General features: G+C 45.2%; 1 protein-coding gene across 2 annotated transcripts in view; it reads left to right on the forward strand.

Annotated features, from left to right (window-relative positions):
- SPRED1 (sprouty related EVH1 domain containing 1) overlaps positions 1-16,272 on the forward strand; it is a 307,072-nt gene that overhangs the window by 257,318 nt on the left and 33,482 nt on the right. Inside the window, exon 5 of one of the 2 annotated variants that reach the window (XM_086937023.1) lies at positions 7,504-7,629. In XM_086937023.1, coding sequence (XP_086793149.1) covers positions 7,504-7,629 — 126 coding nt within the window. The remainder of the gene's footprint in view (positions 1-7,503; positions 7,630-16,272) is intronic. The other variant, XM_086937021.1, reaches the window with a different exon arrangement.

Raw genomic sequence — 16,272 nt, forward strand, 5'->3', positions numbered from 1 at the left:
CACCTCCTCGAGAAACATTTGGCTAGAGAAAGATTCAAGATATCAGCTGTGCCTTAACCTTGGTGGCAACTGGTTCGTTCTTAAGAAGATGCAATCAGTTGATGAGTTTGGTGCCCCAATTCCTTGCACCTATGCTCTTGAGAGTTAATGGATTATAATAGAGCCAAGCTGTCTTGTGTTTCATAAGAAGTTAGAAACGTTGTGTTTTTTAACAATTTGTGTTGTGGTATTCCTCATTGGACTTTGTTTGAATATATAATTCTTTTTTTCATTTCTGTACCTTGCTCCACTGTATTTTGACAGCTGCTTAACTCTATAAATCAATGTAAATTAAAAATACAAGAAATAATAGATCCCTTAAGACAAAGTCTTTGCTAGTCCTCCGAGTGATTTCCTCTTGAAAGTAAGCTATAACTAAGCTCTGATTTTTAGAAATGCAGCATGGTCATGAAGGAACCTTCTTGCGGTTGCGGTCTGGCCAGGTTTTTATGGCTGTGAGTGTCCCTTGTGGAACTGCTCAGGTCAACAAACTGAGTTGGTGGTTGAAAGCTTCAAAGCCATGATGAGCAGGATCAGTTCCCCACTTATGGACACCGAAGAAAGCCAAGAGCAAATTTGACATGTGGGACTTAAGAACGCTGGCAAGGAAGGGGCCTGTACTTTCAGGTGCCTTGTCCCTGTTGAAGTCGCTTGGTCTTTTCTGCTAGTTCTTTCCACCTCCGTCCATCCCACACATTTCCTTGAGTTTCTATGATCTTGTATTTCAAGTGGGCTGCGGTCAGGATGGTTTGAAGGTGGCCTCTGCGCAGGATCGAGTTCTTTCAGCCCCGTCCCACCTACTCCGGCATCAGCCTCTAGTGGCGGCAGGTCCGGCCCTAAATCGGATTGACTGGTAAAGCACCGCCGGCAGAAAGAAAATGTGGTGTTTGTTGTGGGGGTTGGGGTCGTTGCTGTGTGGTGGCAGGAGATGTGAAGATGATGGGAAGAGGGCAGGTGGTTGATGCGGTGCTAACAACTAAGCTGAGGTAAGGGCTGATTATAAAGTCTTTAACTAGACCAGATTGAGACCAAGTAGGATGGACGATCTGCTGTTTGCATGACATTAAGTCAGGCAGCCAGCCCCTTGCAGCGCCCCTCGGAATACTGGCGACTTGGTCCTGGGCCCAGCTCGCCCATGCCCGAGGTCGGCCCTGCGTGGCCGCAGTGATGCATGGATGCCACTCAGAAACACCACAGACCTGAGAGATGTCTACTTAGAGGAGCGAGAGACTGGGGAAGAGGGGCTTTGGAGTCCGGCACAGACCAGCCGCTTGCACCTACCTTCACATTCCAAGGTGGGCTAGGCCCAGATGGGGAGTAATCCCATCCCTCTGGATATTCCCTGGAGGAATTTGTGTGGGAAACATGTAAGAAAGTGACAATTTACTGGTCAGCGAAAGCAAAGTAATGATCCTCCTCAAAACTATGGCTCATTCCTCCGCAGTACTCTGAAGGAGCTGCAAGGGAAAGCAGGAAGGGTCTAATGGACAGGCCTAGTGCATGAGTCACCTGGGTGATTTACTTGTCTTGTCTCTGATGGCCTGCCTGCAGGGCTTTAAGTTGACGTGGTCTCACCGGATCTGAGCACCGGCAGTTTTTTTAATCCCTTCGCTGCGGGGGTTATTTTCCCGCTGTGCTGGGGGTAGGGGGGCGCGCACGGCGCCCGCATGCTCATGACGAGGTGAGCTTGTCATGATGCACGGAGCTCCTGTGCTCATGACGAGCTCAGCTCGTCATGACCACACCCGTTCCCGTGGAACGCTCAGCACAGCAGGGGAATTATCCCCGCATGTGAGCGTTCCACGGCTCATGACGAGCTGAGCTCGTCAAGAACACCGGAGCGCCGGAGCTCATGACGAGCTCAGCTCGTCATGAGCATGGAAGGAGTTAAGGAGGCCTCGAAACGGGTCTCTATCGGACTCTGTTTTGTGCCTGCACACCTGTATCCTGCACCATGCGGAGCCTCTGTGGCCCTGGCCGAAGCCTGGTCGGAGCCTCCGCCTTGCACTCCTGCCCTGTGCCCCGGAAGTACTGTCCTTGATGGGGTGCGCAGCGAAGGAGGGTGTGCGCATTTCAGCCTCCATCCGCCCCCACACTTCTCACCCACTCTTAGCTGTCACATACCTGCCAACTTGAAGAACAATCTCACAGTGTGAGGGGCCTTGGAGGGGCGGGTGCTCGTGCCGAGAAGTACTCACGAGGCACTTTTGAACGGTGGCTTTCAGTTGTCATTCCGGCAGGATGGACCACCACAGCTCCTGCGTCTGGCCCGGGCGAGCTCGGTGCCCTGGGTCGTGAGAGGGGGGTCCGCGTTGTTGTATAGCGCCTACTTCACGAGAAGGTGTCAGAGTACATGAATGACTTATTAGGAGAGTAAGAGAGGAGAGCAGGGGTAGCAGAAGAGAGAGGAAGGTAGAGAGCAGGGGAATCGGGAAGAAGAGAGTGGAGAGGTGGACTGGTTCTTGGAGGAGATTAAAATGTGCAGGGAACTATTGATAAGGGAGGCATACAAGAGAGATAGACAATTAGAGGTGTATGTGAATGGTCGTGTTAATGGTCGTGTTAGCGGGGTTTCCGTATCAGACATGGGGCCTACAGATGTGTGCAGGGGTTAAACGGCCTTTATTGTCTGTTACGCATTTCTTTGGTTTGTCACTGTGGGTACCGAACTAGTGCGTAAAATGTCCAGCAAACCCCAGCTACTAAGTGCCTGCACTTCAAATGAGTCCTCTTGGGTAGGAAGGGTCTGCACTTCTATAATCCCATTTGAAGCGCTGCACCGAACTGCCACGTTCCTTCCTTCCAGAAGAGTGACCTTCCAACTTGTTTCATCGCGAGGCCCTCTCCTGGCTCAAATCATTTGAACCCCCAAAGATATTCTCTTGCAATGGCGTCAAACATTAAATATTGCGAGCAGGACAAGGCTTTGCCGCGGAGCTTGAGGATGTTTCCACCGAGGTAAACCCCGGTTCTCAGAAGTAAATATAGAGGCTAGCCTCTTATTCCTGCAGGTTCAGCTCTGCCGGGACAGTAGATATATCAGTTCTCCATTCCCTCATCTTCCCTTCTCCCTGGCTCTCTCGGTGTTCTCTCTCCCACCTCCTCTCTTTGCTGCTCTTTAGATACGTCCCATTGCCGCCTTGTCTGGCTCCGTCTTCTGTTCATCTTCGAAACCTCTGCTGGACGCACACTGTTTTCATTGCCGCCAATTGTCACCCCCATGCCCCCCACCCCGCCCCAATTGAACTCGAGATTCCAGAGTGTATGGAAGCTGGCGCTGACGCCGACGCCAAACGCGCATTCTTGGCCTCACAGCTGAGCTGTCCCAACATTTATATTCTCCTTGTAGTTCAGAAACTGCTTCTGCTTTCTATACATTTCGATCCCCTACATGTGCTCCACCCTTATGCAAGTCTGCCAAATGACAGCCTCGAGTCTCCACGTCACCAAGGCCATTCTCTCGTCCAGGGATTTTCATTTCGAAGCTATTGCTGGTGGGGCGCTGGTGCATTGGATCAGCTGAAGTGAACCAGGAAGGACTGCACCTCCCAGAATGGACTGGGTTGTAACTCACAGACCTTTCCCTATTCTACATGGGAAGATGGGTGCCCGTGATATGTTTTTATTTTTATTTTACTTTTTTCGCTTTGTTTCTTTCTGTGGACGCTCTGCTCCTCCCTTCTTCATGGTCAGCACGCAGACTTTTTTGGGGGTTGTTAAAAGTCGTGCTCTAAAAAAAAGGTAGTTAAATATGTGCAGCACAAAACATTCCAAGGAAACCATGCACTTTAAATGGCCGCAAGGGGTGCTTGAAAGGCAGCCTCAGAGAAGAGCTCTGCATTGCTTCTTTGGTAACCTAAATCTATTCTACCCGTCGAATTACAAAGCATAACGCTAAATAAGGTAGTTGGAACTCACACTGGAACTCCCCATGCGCCCCCGAGCTGGTCTGCACCCACTTTAGACTCGAGCCGCAGTGATTTATGAAGTGGAATCCGCTCTGACCACCCTCTGATCCCACCATGGCCACCCTTCTCTGATGGAAGCTTTGACCACAGGCATGTGAGATGCAGACTGGCTCACAGAACAGACTGTTTCACGTCACGCCTCATCTAAAAAAAACCTTGATGCAAAGACACACCCAGATAGCACAAGGGGGCCTGTCTACCCCCTCAATACTACCTTCCCTGGGGTTCCTTTCTGGCAATCCCGCGCAGAGCAGGTGTCGCCCCTTTGTCGAGTCCGGGTAGAATGATAAAAGGCCTGAAAAACTGGCTAACTGGATTCTTATGGAATGTTAGTGTCCGAGATGCAAACCTCCTTGGAATAGGCAGCATCCACGTCATCGACCTTAGCTGTGTCGTGACCTCGGCAGGGATCGGGGTTGTTCTGAGGCTTCTGTCTTCAAGGGGTGACCCCCCACGGAGTGGAGTTTATGCCAGGCGGCCTGCCGAGAAACAAAAAATCAAAGTGAGGGGGCAGTGCTCGGATTAACCTCTGCCACTGGGCCACATTCCAGCCATATATGTGTCATCACTACGCAGTCATTCCTGGCCCCGCCCAACAATGAATGGGCCAGCTCAAACCATATGGCAGTTAATCGTGCAAAATTAGTTTGCGTTATGTTTTTTCAAACATGCTTTGTAAACAGGTTTGCGCTGTTTAATGTCACTTTCCGGGCCACATGCCCTAATGTGTAACTGTACAATACATTTAAGTGCATTTTTGCCTTGGTGCAGAAGCCTCATATTTTTTCAGGAAGGCAGCGCGTCGCCGCTCCGTCAAAGCCTTCTCCCGGTCGAATCTTAGCCAGCCAGCAGCACTCCCTGCCTTTCGGTTTTCCACGTCTCCACAAACGGTCTTATGTTACTTCGGAATTGGATTGGCCCTTTCCACGATGGGAAAGGTTCACTCCTCTGTTGCGTAGCATTTGGCCCAAAAGTTCAGCGAGTGTCACAGGCAGCCTCAGTCATCGGGAAGATCGCCTGGATTCAAAGGTCCGTATATTTACACCGACCTTTGGCGTCTTTTCTTTTTAATTCTCCCCAAAAGTCTACACACAGTCCTGGGAAGCTGGAATACTCACAGATTTGTAGAACCACTCCCTATGGTAATTCCTCAGACATACGTAAGTGAGCAGGGTTTACATACATGCAGTGTAACTGTTTATCAAAAGGGCGTTTGCACTTCCATTTTTCCTCCAAGTGGAGAATATTTTGCAGAATTCGATGTGAACTTCTTTCTCTGTATGTTTGAATACAGGACGAAAAAAGACAATTTCAAACCACTGTTCACTCCCACCCTTTACAAAAAGAATACATGAATGTTTACACTACATATCCTTCGGAATCAAGGTCGCACTAAATAAAACTTTATAAATAAATGAAGAGGAGTGCACACTCTGGTCGTTCACACAGTTTTATTTCTTATAAAAAAATAAAATTACATGATAAATGGAAGAACAAATTATATGAATTGGTTGAAAACTGTTCTGTGATTTTTTTTAAGTCGCACTAACATTTAATTAAAAAAAACTCGTCATATCAAACCCCTGTGACAACTATTTTTTAATTAAAGATGGCACGTTTATGAACTACTTTAGAAAACTCTTGTTAAACTACGCGCATTTGTTTAAATAACATAACTTGTATTTTTAAAGGGCAACTTTCACTCTGGAGAATATTTTAAGGTTGACGCTGAAATGCAGGTGTTCATTGTTACCCAGCGTACTTATTTTATCAACCTCTGAAGAATGAAAGGCTGAGTGGACCCAGCGGGATTTGAACCTGTGTCCATGAAGTCAAACGCACATTCCTGCAGTGGCTACATTAGTCTTCTGAGCCATGGATCCAGCATACATATTACACTTTACTATTCTAATGTCTTAAGTGTGCGTAATTTCCAGTTTTCTTCATGTTTGTGTTGTTTCCAGTACTCTTTCCTGATGTTTTTTCTTTAATTGCTTAAAAATAGATATGGGGAGGGTGCTAGGGCTGAAGCAGGAAAGAACAGTGATTGTGACCATTTAAGACAAGTCATGGGGAGAACCCCAAGACTAGAGACACTTTATAACACTTGAAAGGAAGGGATAAGGGTGATGTGGAGTTAAGGACACCCATCCAAATGTGTAATTAGTGTCCATTCACTTTGGCTATGATTCCAAATTTCCTCTGCACCATCAGATTCCTTTAAACTAGTTCCTCCGGGCTGCGTTGTTTTTTAAACTCCATAGAAAAGAACAGAGTGTGGTATGGTTTCCAGTTTTCTTATGCTGCAGGCGTGCCGCTTGCAGTGTTGGTTAGGGTTTACCTCGACCGCCCAACTGTTGCCAGACAATTATGTAAGAAAGAATCACCAGGAGAGGCGCTTTGGCTCCGCCCACATGTTGGGAGCCATGAGTACATGTTTTGATTGGGGAGAAGTTGTGTGCTTCCTCAAAAAGTGCTGGGCCTCCACGCAGCTCTGATCATTTTATTTATCCAGCTGGCTGAAGTTGAACTTTCACGGCCACACACATGACTGTGTAATGCTATGAAAGTGTCTTAGATAACTGGATAATTTATGGTGGTTTTCTCTGGCAGCAGCACAGATGGGAGGATGGCAGTCATTACTCTACATGAGTTTTTAGGTCTGGCACCTGAGCTTCTTACCTCCACCAAAATTATTCTACAGTTCTCTGCTTCCACACAAATACATATCCATTCCCATGCTGTCTACCTGGAATGCTTCGCATTACGATACAGCATTCTTTAAAAAGCCAGAACTGTTGGCATTGCCCATCCTTGTTTTAGACACATGTCGACATGTGTGTTGCATAAATATATATGTGCACTGTTAAGTCCTTGGGCTACCTTGTGAGTTCTCTGAGTGAGGGCACACTGGAGGGCTGGAATCTTTATTCTAAGCGGTATCGCTGCTTCTATACCTGAGGGGAACGATTTCGACTCCTTGGAATGGGGAAATAACAATTGGACGTGGTAATACTGGATCCAGTTCTGTGTGTTTTGTCTCGTCTTGTGGACATAACGCTCCCACATCTGCACACATTTATCAGCTGCTTGGGGGGATGCTTAATGTCGGCCATTGTTCTGGAAGGTAGGGGGCACTAGCTCTGGGAGCCTTTTCTTTTCCCTTCCACATGCTGCTGGAAATGAGGTGCCGCTGCTGGCCTTGCAGATGTAGCCACAAGTCTGGTGTCTCTGGGGCCAGAATGATGACTTTGGATCGTCCACTCCAGGCCCGGGTCCACCAGGAAGCTGGTATTTGCCCAGATAGCTTTTCCCCTACTACACTGCTTCCGGCAATTCACACTGGTGCCTGTACTAGCAGGTTCCCCACCGCTGTAGTCATACAGTCCTACTGCTGGTCAGAGCGCTGCACATTAATTGTGATTTCTTGCAAAAACCTTACGTTAAAAGTAAAAAGGTTCAACTTTTTTTTTAATGCACTCCCATTTTTTTTCAGGTTTCTGTGTCCACGGTGGCAACGAAAATCGAAACACTTGAAGGAACGCAGGGGAGAACATTCCAAATTCTGAGTCCTCTTACTGAAAAAGTACGTCCTCCCAGTCTTTCGAAATCATACTTTGAGGTAACTTGACAGTGTTGCTATTGCATGTTAGCCAGTTTTCAGTTCGCATGTTCGATAAACAGACCTTGTCTGTAGGAATGTACTCAAAAGTATTGATGTGCACAGTTGGCAAATTTTCATTTCGCCAACATCTGTCATTTTTTTTCTTTTTTGAAAACCTCCGTAATTAAGCAAAGTTGAGGATTTAAAATAAAACAACTGAAAATTCATGTAACTAGTACTTCTTGCAGGAGGAGAAAAAACCTATCAAACCTGCCGTCAGGAGGAACATTCTTCAGTTATTTGGTTAAAAAAAGCCTCTGCCAAACACATTTTTATTTTTAAATCTTTTAATTTGTCCAAGAGATGACGGTGAAAAACTTCCACTGTACACCAAATCAAAGAAAACATCAACAGTCTACCAGTATAATTCGAAGTAGGAAACTCCTTTTTATTAAAGCCACTTCCCATTGTGATAAAACACCACACAATGTGCCTTGAACCAGGCAAATCAAACTCAGCCTGGTCAAGGGAGCTTAATAGGGGAAAGAGAAAGAGCAGAGACAGATTCAAGAAATATAATTAGCAAAACACATAATCTAATTGATTGAAAAGTTTTGGGCTCTGGTAACATCCACTGTCCTGGAAGGCTACTGCTTACCGTATTCAGAAATCTCACCTGTTTGGTAGAGATGTCTAGGCCACCACAGCAGCTCCTCTGAAGGCATTGAAAGTTTTCTGAGTCAAGAATGGTTTATGTGGCCTCTCAGGCAAAGATTTTTGTTTTAAAAAAAAAGGTGAGTTTGTTTTTGCAACTCAAAAACATTCAGTCAGTCAGTCAGTCAATATAGCTTTATTCGATTTTGATTCAAAAATCATAAAAGCGTACAATTTAAGACAATTATAAGTAAAAACGTACATACAATATTACATAATATCTACAAGTTAAAAACTTTTACCCAGCCTGTGGGAGTAAATATCTTGATTATAACGTACTTTGCACAGGTTAAAATTAGATCAAACAGTGATTAGTAGGGGTTCCAGTACTTAGGACTATAGGACAGTGATTCCTGTCGGATATGAGTGGGATAACTTCTGCCGCTCGATGCATGGAGTCCTCTGCCTATTAGCATGTTGCACCCTGCCTTTAGAATAGGTGTGAGGGTCCACGACATTCTAGGGTAAAAATCGTGCAAATCCCAAACAGAGATTGGGCTATTTCCCACTTGGGGTGCACAGGTACGCAGGTACGGGACAATGTGTCTCTGCCTAAATCTAACAAGAACTAAGTCACCAACGATATCTTTATGGAGAGAACCCAGCCAGCCCACCCTTCTAACACTCATTATTGTACCCACATGATTAGGTGGCAGGGGTCTGTTTTTAGTCAGCCAAAATTTGACCTTGTTCAGCAGGTCGTGTTGTCTCTCGGTTTTCCCAGGAGGAAGTACTGGTACTCCCGCGAGGACACACACAAAAGGAGCTGCCTCCGGGGAGAGTTGGATGGGAGTAACTTTGTTATACTGTGCTCTAGGAGCAGCAAGTCGCGTCAAAACAGGTATAGGGGAGGTTTTGCGAGGTATTGGGGCTGGTGCGTTGAAGGCTATTGGTTGGGTTAAGACCATTTTGTCTAGCGTGATTAGCTTTGGGTCTTTCGGAGTAGGAGATGGATGGAAACATTTGGGTGTTGCAGTACTTTTATTGGCTAGCAAGTTAGACTTGATGGTTTCTTCCAGTCCCGTCAGCCTGTCCCCTAGTGTGTTTATCTTATCTATCAGTGGTGATATGATAGAGCTGACCAGTTGTTCGATAAGGGATAATAGATCCAGCTGTATAGGAGATGCTAGAGCAACTAATTTCTCGGCTGTCTCAGGAGTCATGGAAGGATTGCTGACTGGAACTGCGGGGCTTAAGCACAATTTTTGAAGTTTAGGTTGGTTCCCCATGTTATTATCCCCAATGGACTTCCTTTTCACGGATGAGAAATGGGGAAGAGCGAGCCTTTGGGTATTTTCAGTATTGACTTTATTAGATAATGGGAGGGGTTGCAAGGAACTGTCGGTATCGGGAGATACACAGAAAATTTCGGCAGGAAGCGGTGATTCCACTAAGACATGTGTGGTTTTGCACAGGGTGTTAAGCTCATCTAACCACGAGGACGCTTGAACTGCGTCTACTATTTGTGGGATCAATTGCCTGGTCCATCTATTCTGTGTGGGCTGGGGAGGTATGCCTTTATCTACTTCTCTGGCAATGGGCATTGTTGTATTATCCCCCTTGGAAGTCATATTGTGGTTTATGTGTAAACAAAGTAGTTATCAGTAGGTCATAAAAATCTAAACAGGAAAAGTCTTTGGAAAAGAGGCAAAGTCAGTGGGTAAAAAGCCAAGAAAAAGCAAGTGTTCATTACCTCCAATTAACATAAGGTCAAGGGGGATAGCCCCATCCTGTCCTCCTCGGGTCTCTGAGGGCCACAGAGGGCCCGCCCTTTGCCCGGGCTTCGCCCGGCGTCCCGCGAGGCGGGGCTTACGCTGTTTTTATGCGCCTCCTGGCGCGGTTTGTAACAGCGCTGGGCGCATGGGGTGGTGGAACTTGGAGTTCACAGCCTGCACTCCGCTCGGCGGCCGCGCTGCAGCGATGGTAGGGCACAGCGAGGCAGCGGGAGGCAGGGTGCTTGACCCCCGGTGTCCACTCAGGAAGGAGACAGAGTTCGGAATCGGTAGTTAAATCCTGGCATGTGTCCGCAGAACTATACAAACATTTCCCCTCTCCGCTGGGGCTTACGCTGTTTTTATGCGCCTCCTGGCGCGGTTTGTAACAGCGCTGGGCGCATGGGGTGGTGGGACTTGGAGTTCACAGCCTGCACTCCGCTCGGCGGCCGCGCTGCAGCGATGGTAGGGCACAGCGAGGCAGCGGGAGGCAGGGTGCTTGACCCCCGGTGTCCACTCAGGAAAGAGACAGAGTTCGGAATCGGTAGTTAAATCCTGGCATGTGTCCGCAAAACTATACAAACATTTCCCCTCTCCCCTGGGGCTTACGCTGTTTTTATGCGCCTCCTGGCGCGGTTTGTAACAGCGCTGGGCGCATGGGGTGGTGGGGCTTGGAGTTCACAGCCTGCACTCCGCTCGGCGGCCGCGCTGCAGCGATGGTAGGGCACAGCGAGGCAGCAGGAGGCAGGGTGCTTGACCCCCGGTGTCCACTCAGGAAGGAGACAGAGTTCGGAATCGGTAGTTAAATCCTGGCATGTGTCCGCAAAACTATACAAACATTTCCCAAAATGGACACTGGAGCACTACAGGCCTCGAAATAAATAGATCTCCATTCCATTAAAAAATAATTCTGGACATATAGGACAGAGGCCATTATGTACGAAGCTATTTAGCATTTCTGGATGGGCCAAATCGCTATTTTGGGCCGTTAAGAAATGCTTAATAGACTTTACCTATGCACTGTCTGCAGGGGAAGGCGATAGTGCGAAGCACTCTTCAGCTATCGGCTACCAATAGTATTCTCATCCCCCACATCACCTTAAACTTCACACGTGACCACTGACACTCACATACATCATTGGCACCAGAGCAATAGCTATTTGGTTTAACTTTTTTGTTTCCCTTCTATCTATATCGCTTCCCTTTCAGTTGTGAAACATTATTTTTGGTTCAATGACGTTGACTACATTATGGCTTAATCTTGCAATGCTTTTATACAATTACACGACTGACGCTTCTTCCTAAGGCATGTCTTTGTAACATTGTAATTGAAGTCATTTTTGTCAAAACTGCACTGAGATATGCATAACTTTAATAAATACATTAAAAAATTGCCTTTTCTTATGCACAAAAGATAGAAACACGGTTGCAAATTGCAATTTCTAACCCATGGAAATCGTATTTTGGGATTTTCAAAATAGGAAATCGTTAAATTGGGATTTCCTATTAGCGACTTCCCAACCACATGTACAAAGCATTTCTGAAATGCAAAATGGGCATTTAGGAAATGCTATTACCATCGAATCCAGTTCGATGGTAACCATGTGCAAACTAAAAAAAAAAAAAAGCCACCCAAAATGCTGTTTTTGCAGTGCCGTAGAGCGCTCACTCGCCCGATGGCATTGGAACGCTTTACACGCGCACTACTTTCTATTTATTAAGATTTGAGGGGGGCCCTAGGCACATAGGTAAAATTTTCTTTGCATTTCCAAATTTGTGATTTCCTACTAGACCACAATGGTTTTGTATTGCATTACCTAAATTGCGATTTCCTAATAGCGATTTCGGCTCCATAGGAATCGCTATTAAGAAATCGCAATTTTCGCTCATTCCAATTTGCATTTCCTAAATAACTATTTCTTGGATTTGCTATTTAGGAAATACTTATTGAAGTTTTGTGCATATCGGCCAGTGTTTCCAAAGATGCTAAGATACACACCTTCCTCTCTTAACACCCGACTTCATGGCATCCCACATTTTTCCCCTCCCTGAAGGCTGACAGGATTTTCATGTGGGCTGAGGGAGACTGTCAAATGACATCCCACATGGGAGGACGGGTTATTCCGTCACAATGGTGACGGATATCCTGTCAGCTGAAAAATAAGTCCCATTATATCCTATGGGATTTATATTTCAGCGGGCGGGTTATCCATCACCGTTGTGATGGAGTAACCTGTCCACTGAGATCTAAATAATCAGGCCCTGAATCTTTTAACCGTGCAGTAAGGATTAGTTCGTCCTGCAAACATTTAGACTACAATATTTCCAGATGAGAGAAGATAGTTCTCATGGGGCTGGCCTAGAAATTTCCGGGACCATCTACTTCCCGGTCCATGGTTCAGACCTCAAGGGTATCCTCTCAGAGGTACAGCACACAAAAAAGGTCACTTGAGGGTATTGGAGTCAAAATGAATAATTCTATTTTTTGCCTTCAAAAGATATTTGAGAGGTCGTCTCACCCTCAACTTATCAAGGCTTGCTTCATCATTTGACGATCTCTCACACCTGGGTAAGGATAATACTACCCCAGGGGAAGCTAATCTAACCCTAGGAGTTCTTATACATCTCTGTGCCAGGACAATTGCATCGGGTGCAATTTTTTTAGGGGGCAAAAATGAATATAAACTCTAACTACTGGCATACTCAAGGGAATACTTTTTTAGCGAGCATCACATGTATGTTTAAAAACACTAAAAGAGTCGGTCTCTAGGTGAGATACATTGAATGCGCAGACCTTGGGATTATCCTGAACACAGATTTATAAGAACTCCCTGGGGTAGATTAGCTTCTCTTGGTTGAGTCCGCCGGGGTAGTATTAATTATCCTTACTCTGGTGTGAGAGGACGTCAAATGTCGAAGCATGCCTCGATAAATTGAGGGTAAGACGACCTCTCAACAATCTTTTGATGACCCACCACCAGAATAAGTAAAAAAAAATGGAATGATTCAGTTTGACTCCAATACCCGCAAGTGACTATTTTTGTGTGATCTGCTTGGAGCAGTTAGAGCACTGCGAGCCACAAACCGTAAATATACATTTGCCCAGGCATATGGCAATATATGAGTAAACTATGACGTGTATTAATGCTTGAGAACCTGCCCAAAGATTTAAATCCTAATGAAAAGAAGTTTACAAAAATATGAATGCACTACCACATTATCTCTACAAGGCTGAACACCATGAATTCGAACTGCCGAGATTGAAAGCTTTGTAACTGTTTATTTGAATGAACTAATTCAGCCTCGTAGCACTATAAACATAAACACATTGGGGAGAAAGAACTCATGTGCAATGACAGTATAAAGAGACACCTTGCCTGCTATGCGGAAACTGCAGATTTGAGGTGGGTGAGGGCAGCGGCGTTGGAGTTAAATGAAGACCATGCATGTTGTGTTTTCTTCTGTGCATTTTAAATCTTCAATAAAAAGATTTATCCAAAAAGCCTGGGAGGTTAACTCACAGGTTGTGAGGTAGTTTTTAACATTTTCATGCTCCCGACCACCAGCCTTTCCCAGGCGGTCCCAAACAGAAAAAGTACATTGGACTTTCAATTCTAAATACAGTGGGTGGTCTGAGATACTTAGACTGACAGCTCCATGTCCATCTGTCTGGGCTTTCCGCTGGCAAAGCTGACATGGGTACCATACGAGTGGAAACAGGATAGTTCCCCCCAACACTAAACCTGAGATGGCAAACCTTTAAATTGTCAAACATGTGTTTGGTATATAAACATATATCACACGGATTTAAGAAAACACAGTTATTCAGCAGTACTTTTCCATAATTGTGCTTAATGATTAAATGTAATCTTTTCTGTGAATTCCAATGCCCTTTATATGTTGCTCAGATGCTCCATAAGACACATCGTGTCTGATACCCAAGGTCTCATACCCACAGTTAATGTTGTTGTGACTTATCACTGTCTCCTCCCACTCTGCCCTTATCCCATACCTCTTTATTTAAGAACTATAATTAGCTTCAGTAACATGGTGTAAGAGTTCTGCCAGTGTGTAACTTTGTCTGTTGTCAGTGCTGTATATTTGTTGCAGCACAACATTGCCTTTCGCCCCCTGGGTCTAAGACTGATGGGGTGGTCATCAGTTTTAGTTTCTTAGTGTATTTTCCACCAAAGGGTGGATTTCCTTCAGTGACTTGAGCATAAAGGAGAACAGAGTTCATGAATTGTGGACACCCAATTGGCCAATCGCATATTGTTTGGATTCCTCCTATGATATTACGACTCTTCAAACAGTCTTATTGCACCCATTGTAAATCTAGAGAACGTGAGACTACAGTACCTCAAAGGTGCCTCTCCCAGATTCCCTCCCATGATTTTCCTTTAGTGCTGAGCAAGCCTGAGAGGGTATCTCCTCTGGGGAGACACTGGGCTTTCCAGTTCCATCACATATCCTCCCTTTCTACTTCTGTGATTCAGTTCATGAAAAATTGCCCGGTCCAAGTCGTACCAACCTATATCTGCTGCTCCAGTTCTCCGGGTTGTCCATCTGTGTTGCCTGTTTGAGACAGATCGGCTTCATCTACATCAAGAGCACTGGATGCGCGCAATAGATCTACAAGAGCCCTCCTTTCACATTTTGTTTACAGAGAATCATTGCAAGTTCCTGAGGCTTATGGTGGGCAAAAGTCATTAGCAATATGAAGTCCTCCCTTTTAGAATCTATTTTGTGCCAAGAACCTTTTCAAAATGCATGGCAGTGGTGGCTGTGCACCCTAGAAAGAAAAATATGTTCTTTTTCGTTTCCTGGACGATTGGCACCTGAAAGCGTCGATTTCTCAAGAGGTTCAGCAGCACTTCCAGTTGACAGAATCAATTATACAGCGCTTGGGTGTAAGAGCAAATCACTGAAATCAGGGTTCGACGGTCTATTAGATCTCTTCTGTGCTGATGTCCATGACATCGTGCTGCTTCCTGATTCGACATCCAGAAATACAGATGAGAACGTTGCAAAAGCATATATTGTCTTAAGTGATGAAGCTTATCCAGCCGGTACTGAAAACTTGTTATGACATTTGGGGCAGTTGCACTTAAGCTTTCAAAATTTTTACCCCCACAAAAGGTATCCAGGTCGAATCTTCATCCTTTCCCCCCCACTTTTTAGATTATACAGGTACATGGTTTTGTGGATTAAAGGTTGCAACATTTTAAGGATGGGAAAATGTGATGTGCAAGAAAGTATGTGCTTTTTTCCCCTCTAAAAATGGCATCAGTGTGCTAAGATCACTCTCTTCCCAGCTTTCAGGATCACACATAGTTGTAAAAAACAAAAAACAACAGTCTTTACCATTGGTAATCAATATTTCCGATGATTATAGTTTGTTCCTACTCACAGTTTGTGGTGGATACAGGTATGAAACTAATGGGTAAACCCAGAGAGCTCTTTCTGAAAAGTAGACAGAATTCTGAATTCAGCATTGCTACATTTGTATAGATCACTTATGGATTTCCCCCAAAAACTAATCATTGACATTAAAAAAAATACAATACAATTAAGTAGGAAAAAATTAGAAAAAGTGACAATGTTTTCATCTGTAAATTTTTGCCCCAGTGTCTGATTAACAAAAGTAACATACTATTACATCCGTTAGACACTTACGGTCGCAGCAATTTCAGTAACATACTATTACATCCATTAGTTTCTTCCGGTCGCAGCAAGTTAGTGTTTGATTATTGTGAGTTTGAAAGACAAAAGTTTATAAAATTCAATAACTAATAACATGTGCTACTATTCTGTGTTCCCATACTTCTTCCGATCACAACTGTACCCCGACCCCTGTATAACTGGCCAATTAGCTAGGAAAGGCTCACAAATGCAATCTGGGGAAAAAGATTTTTCCGTGAACGTTTAGTTATCCTGGCAATGTGCTTAGCTGCAGTATTTGGGGCGCCTGGCACCCTGGGACGCGTTCCAACCGCAGACATTTAAGACAACTAGACCTAGGTAGTCCATGGTGGACTAGCTTAGTTGGATTTCATCACTTTTCTACCTAGTATGAACTGTAAACAATGATTAGAATTTCTGATTTTTCTAAAGTGTCTGACCCAGAATGTTCTAAAATCTACAGCAGTCCACATAACTCCTACCACCCAGCATTCACATTAAAAACTGGTACCCCAGTTGAACCACTGAGCCAAACACGGGTGCCATGAACGGC

The sequence above is a fragment of the Lissotriton vulgaris genome, chromosome 9 (genome assembly GCF_964263255.1).
Source record: "Lissotriton vulgaris chromosome 9, aLisVul1.2, whole genome shotgun sequence".
NCBI classification, from domain to species: domain Eukaryota; kingdom Metazoa; phylum Chordata; class Amphibia; order Caudata; family Salamandridae; genus Lissotriton; species Lissotriton vulgaris.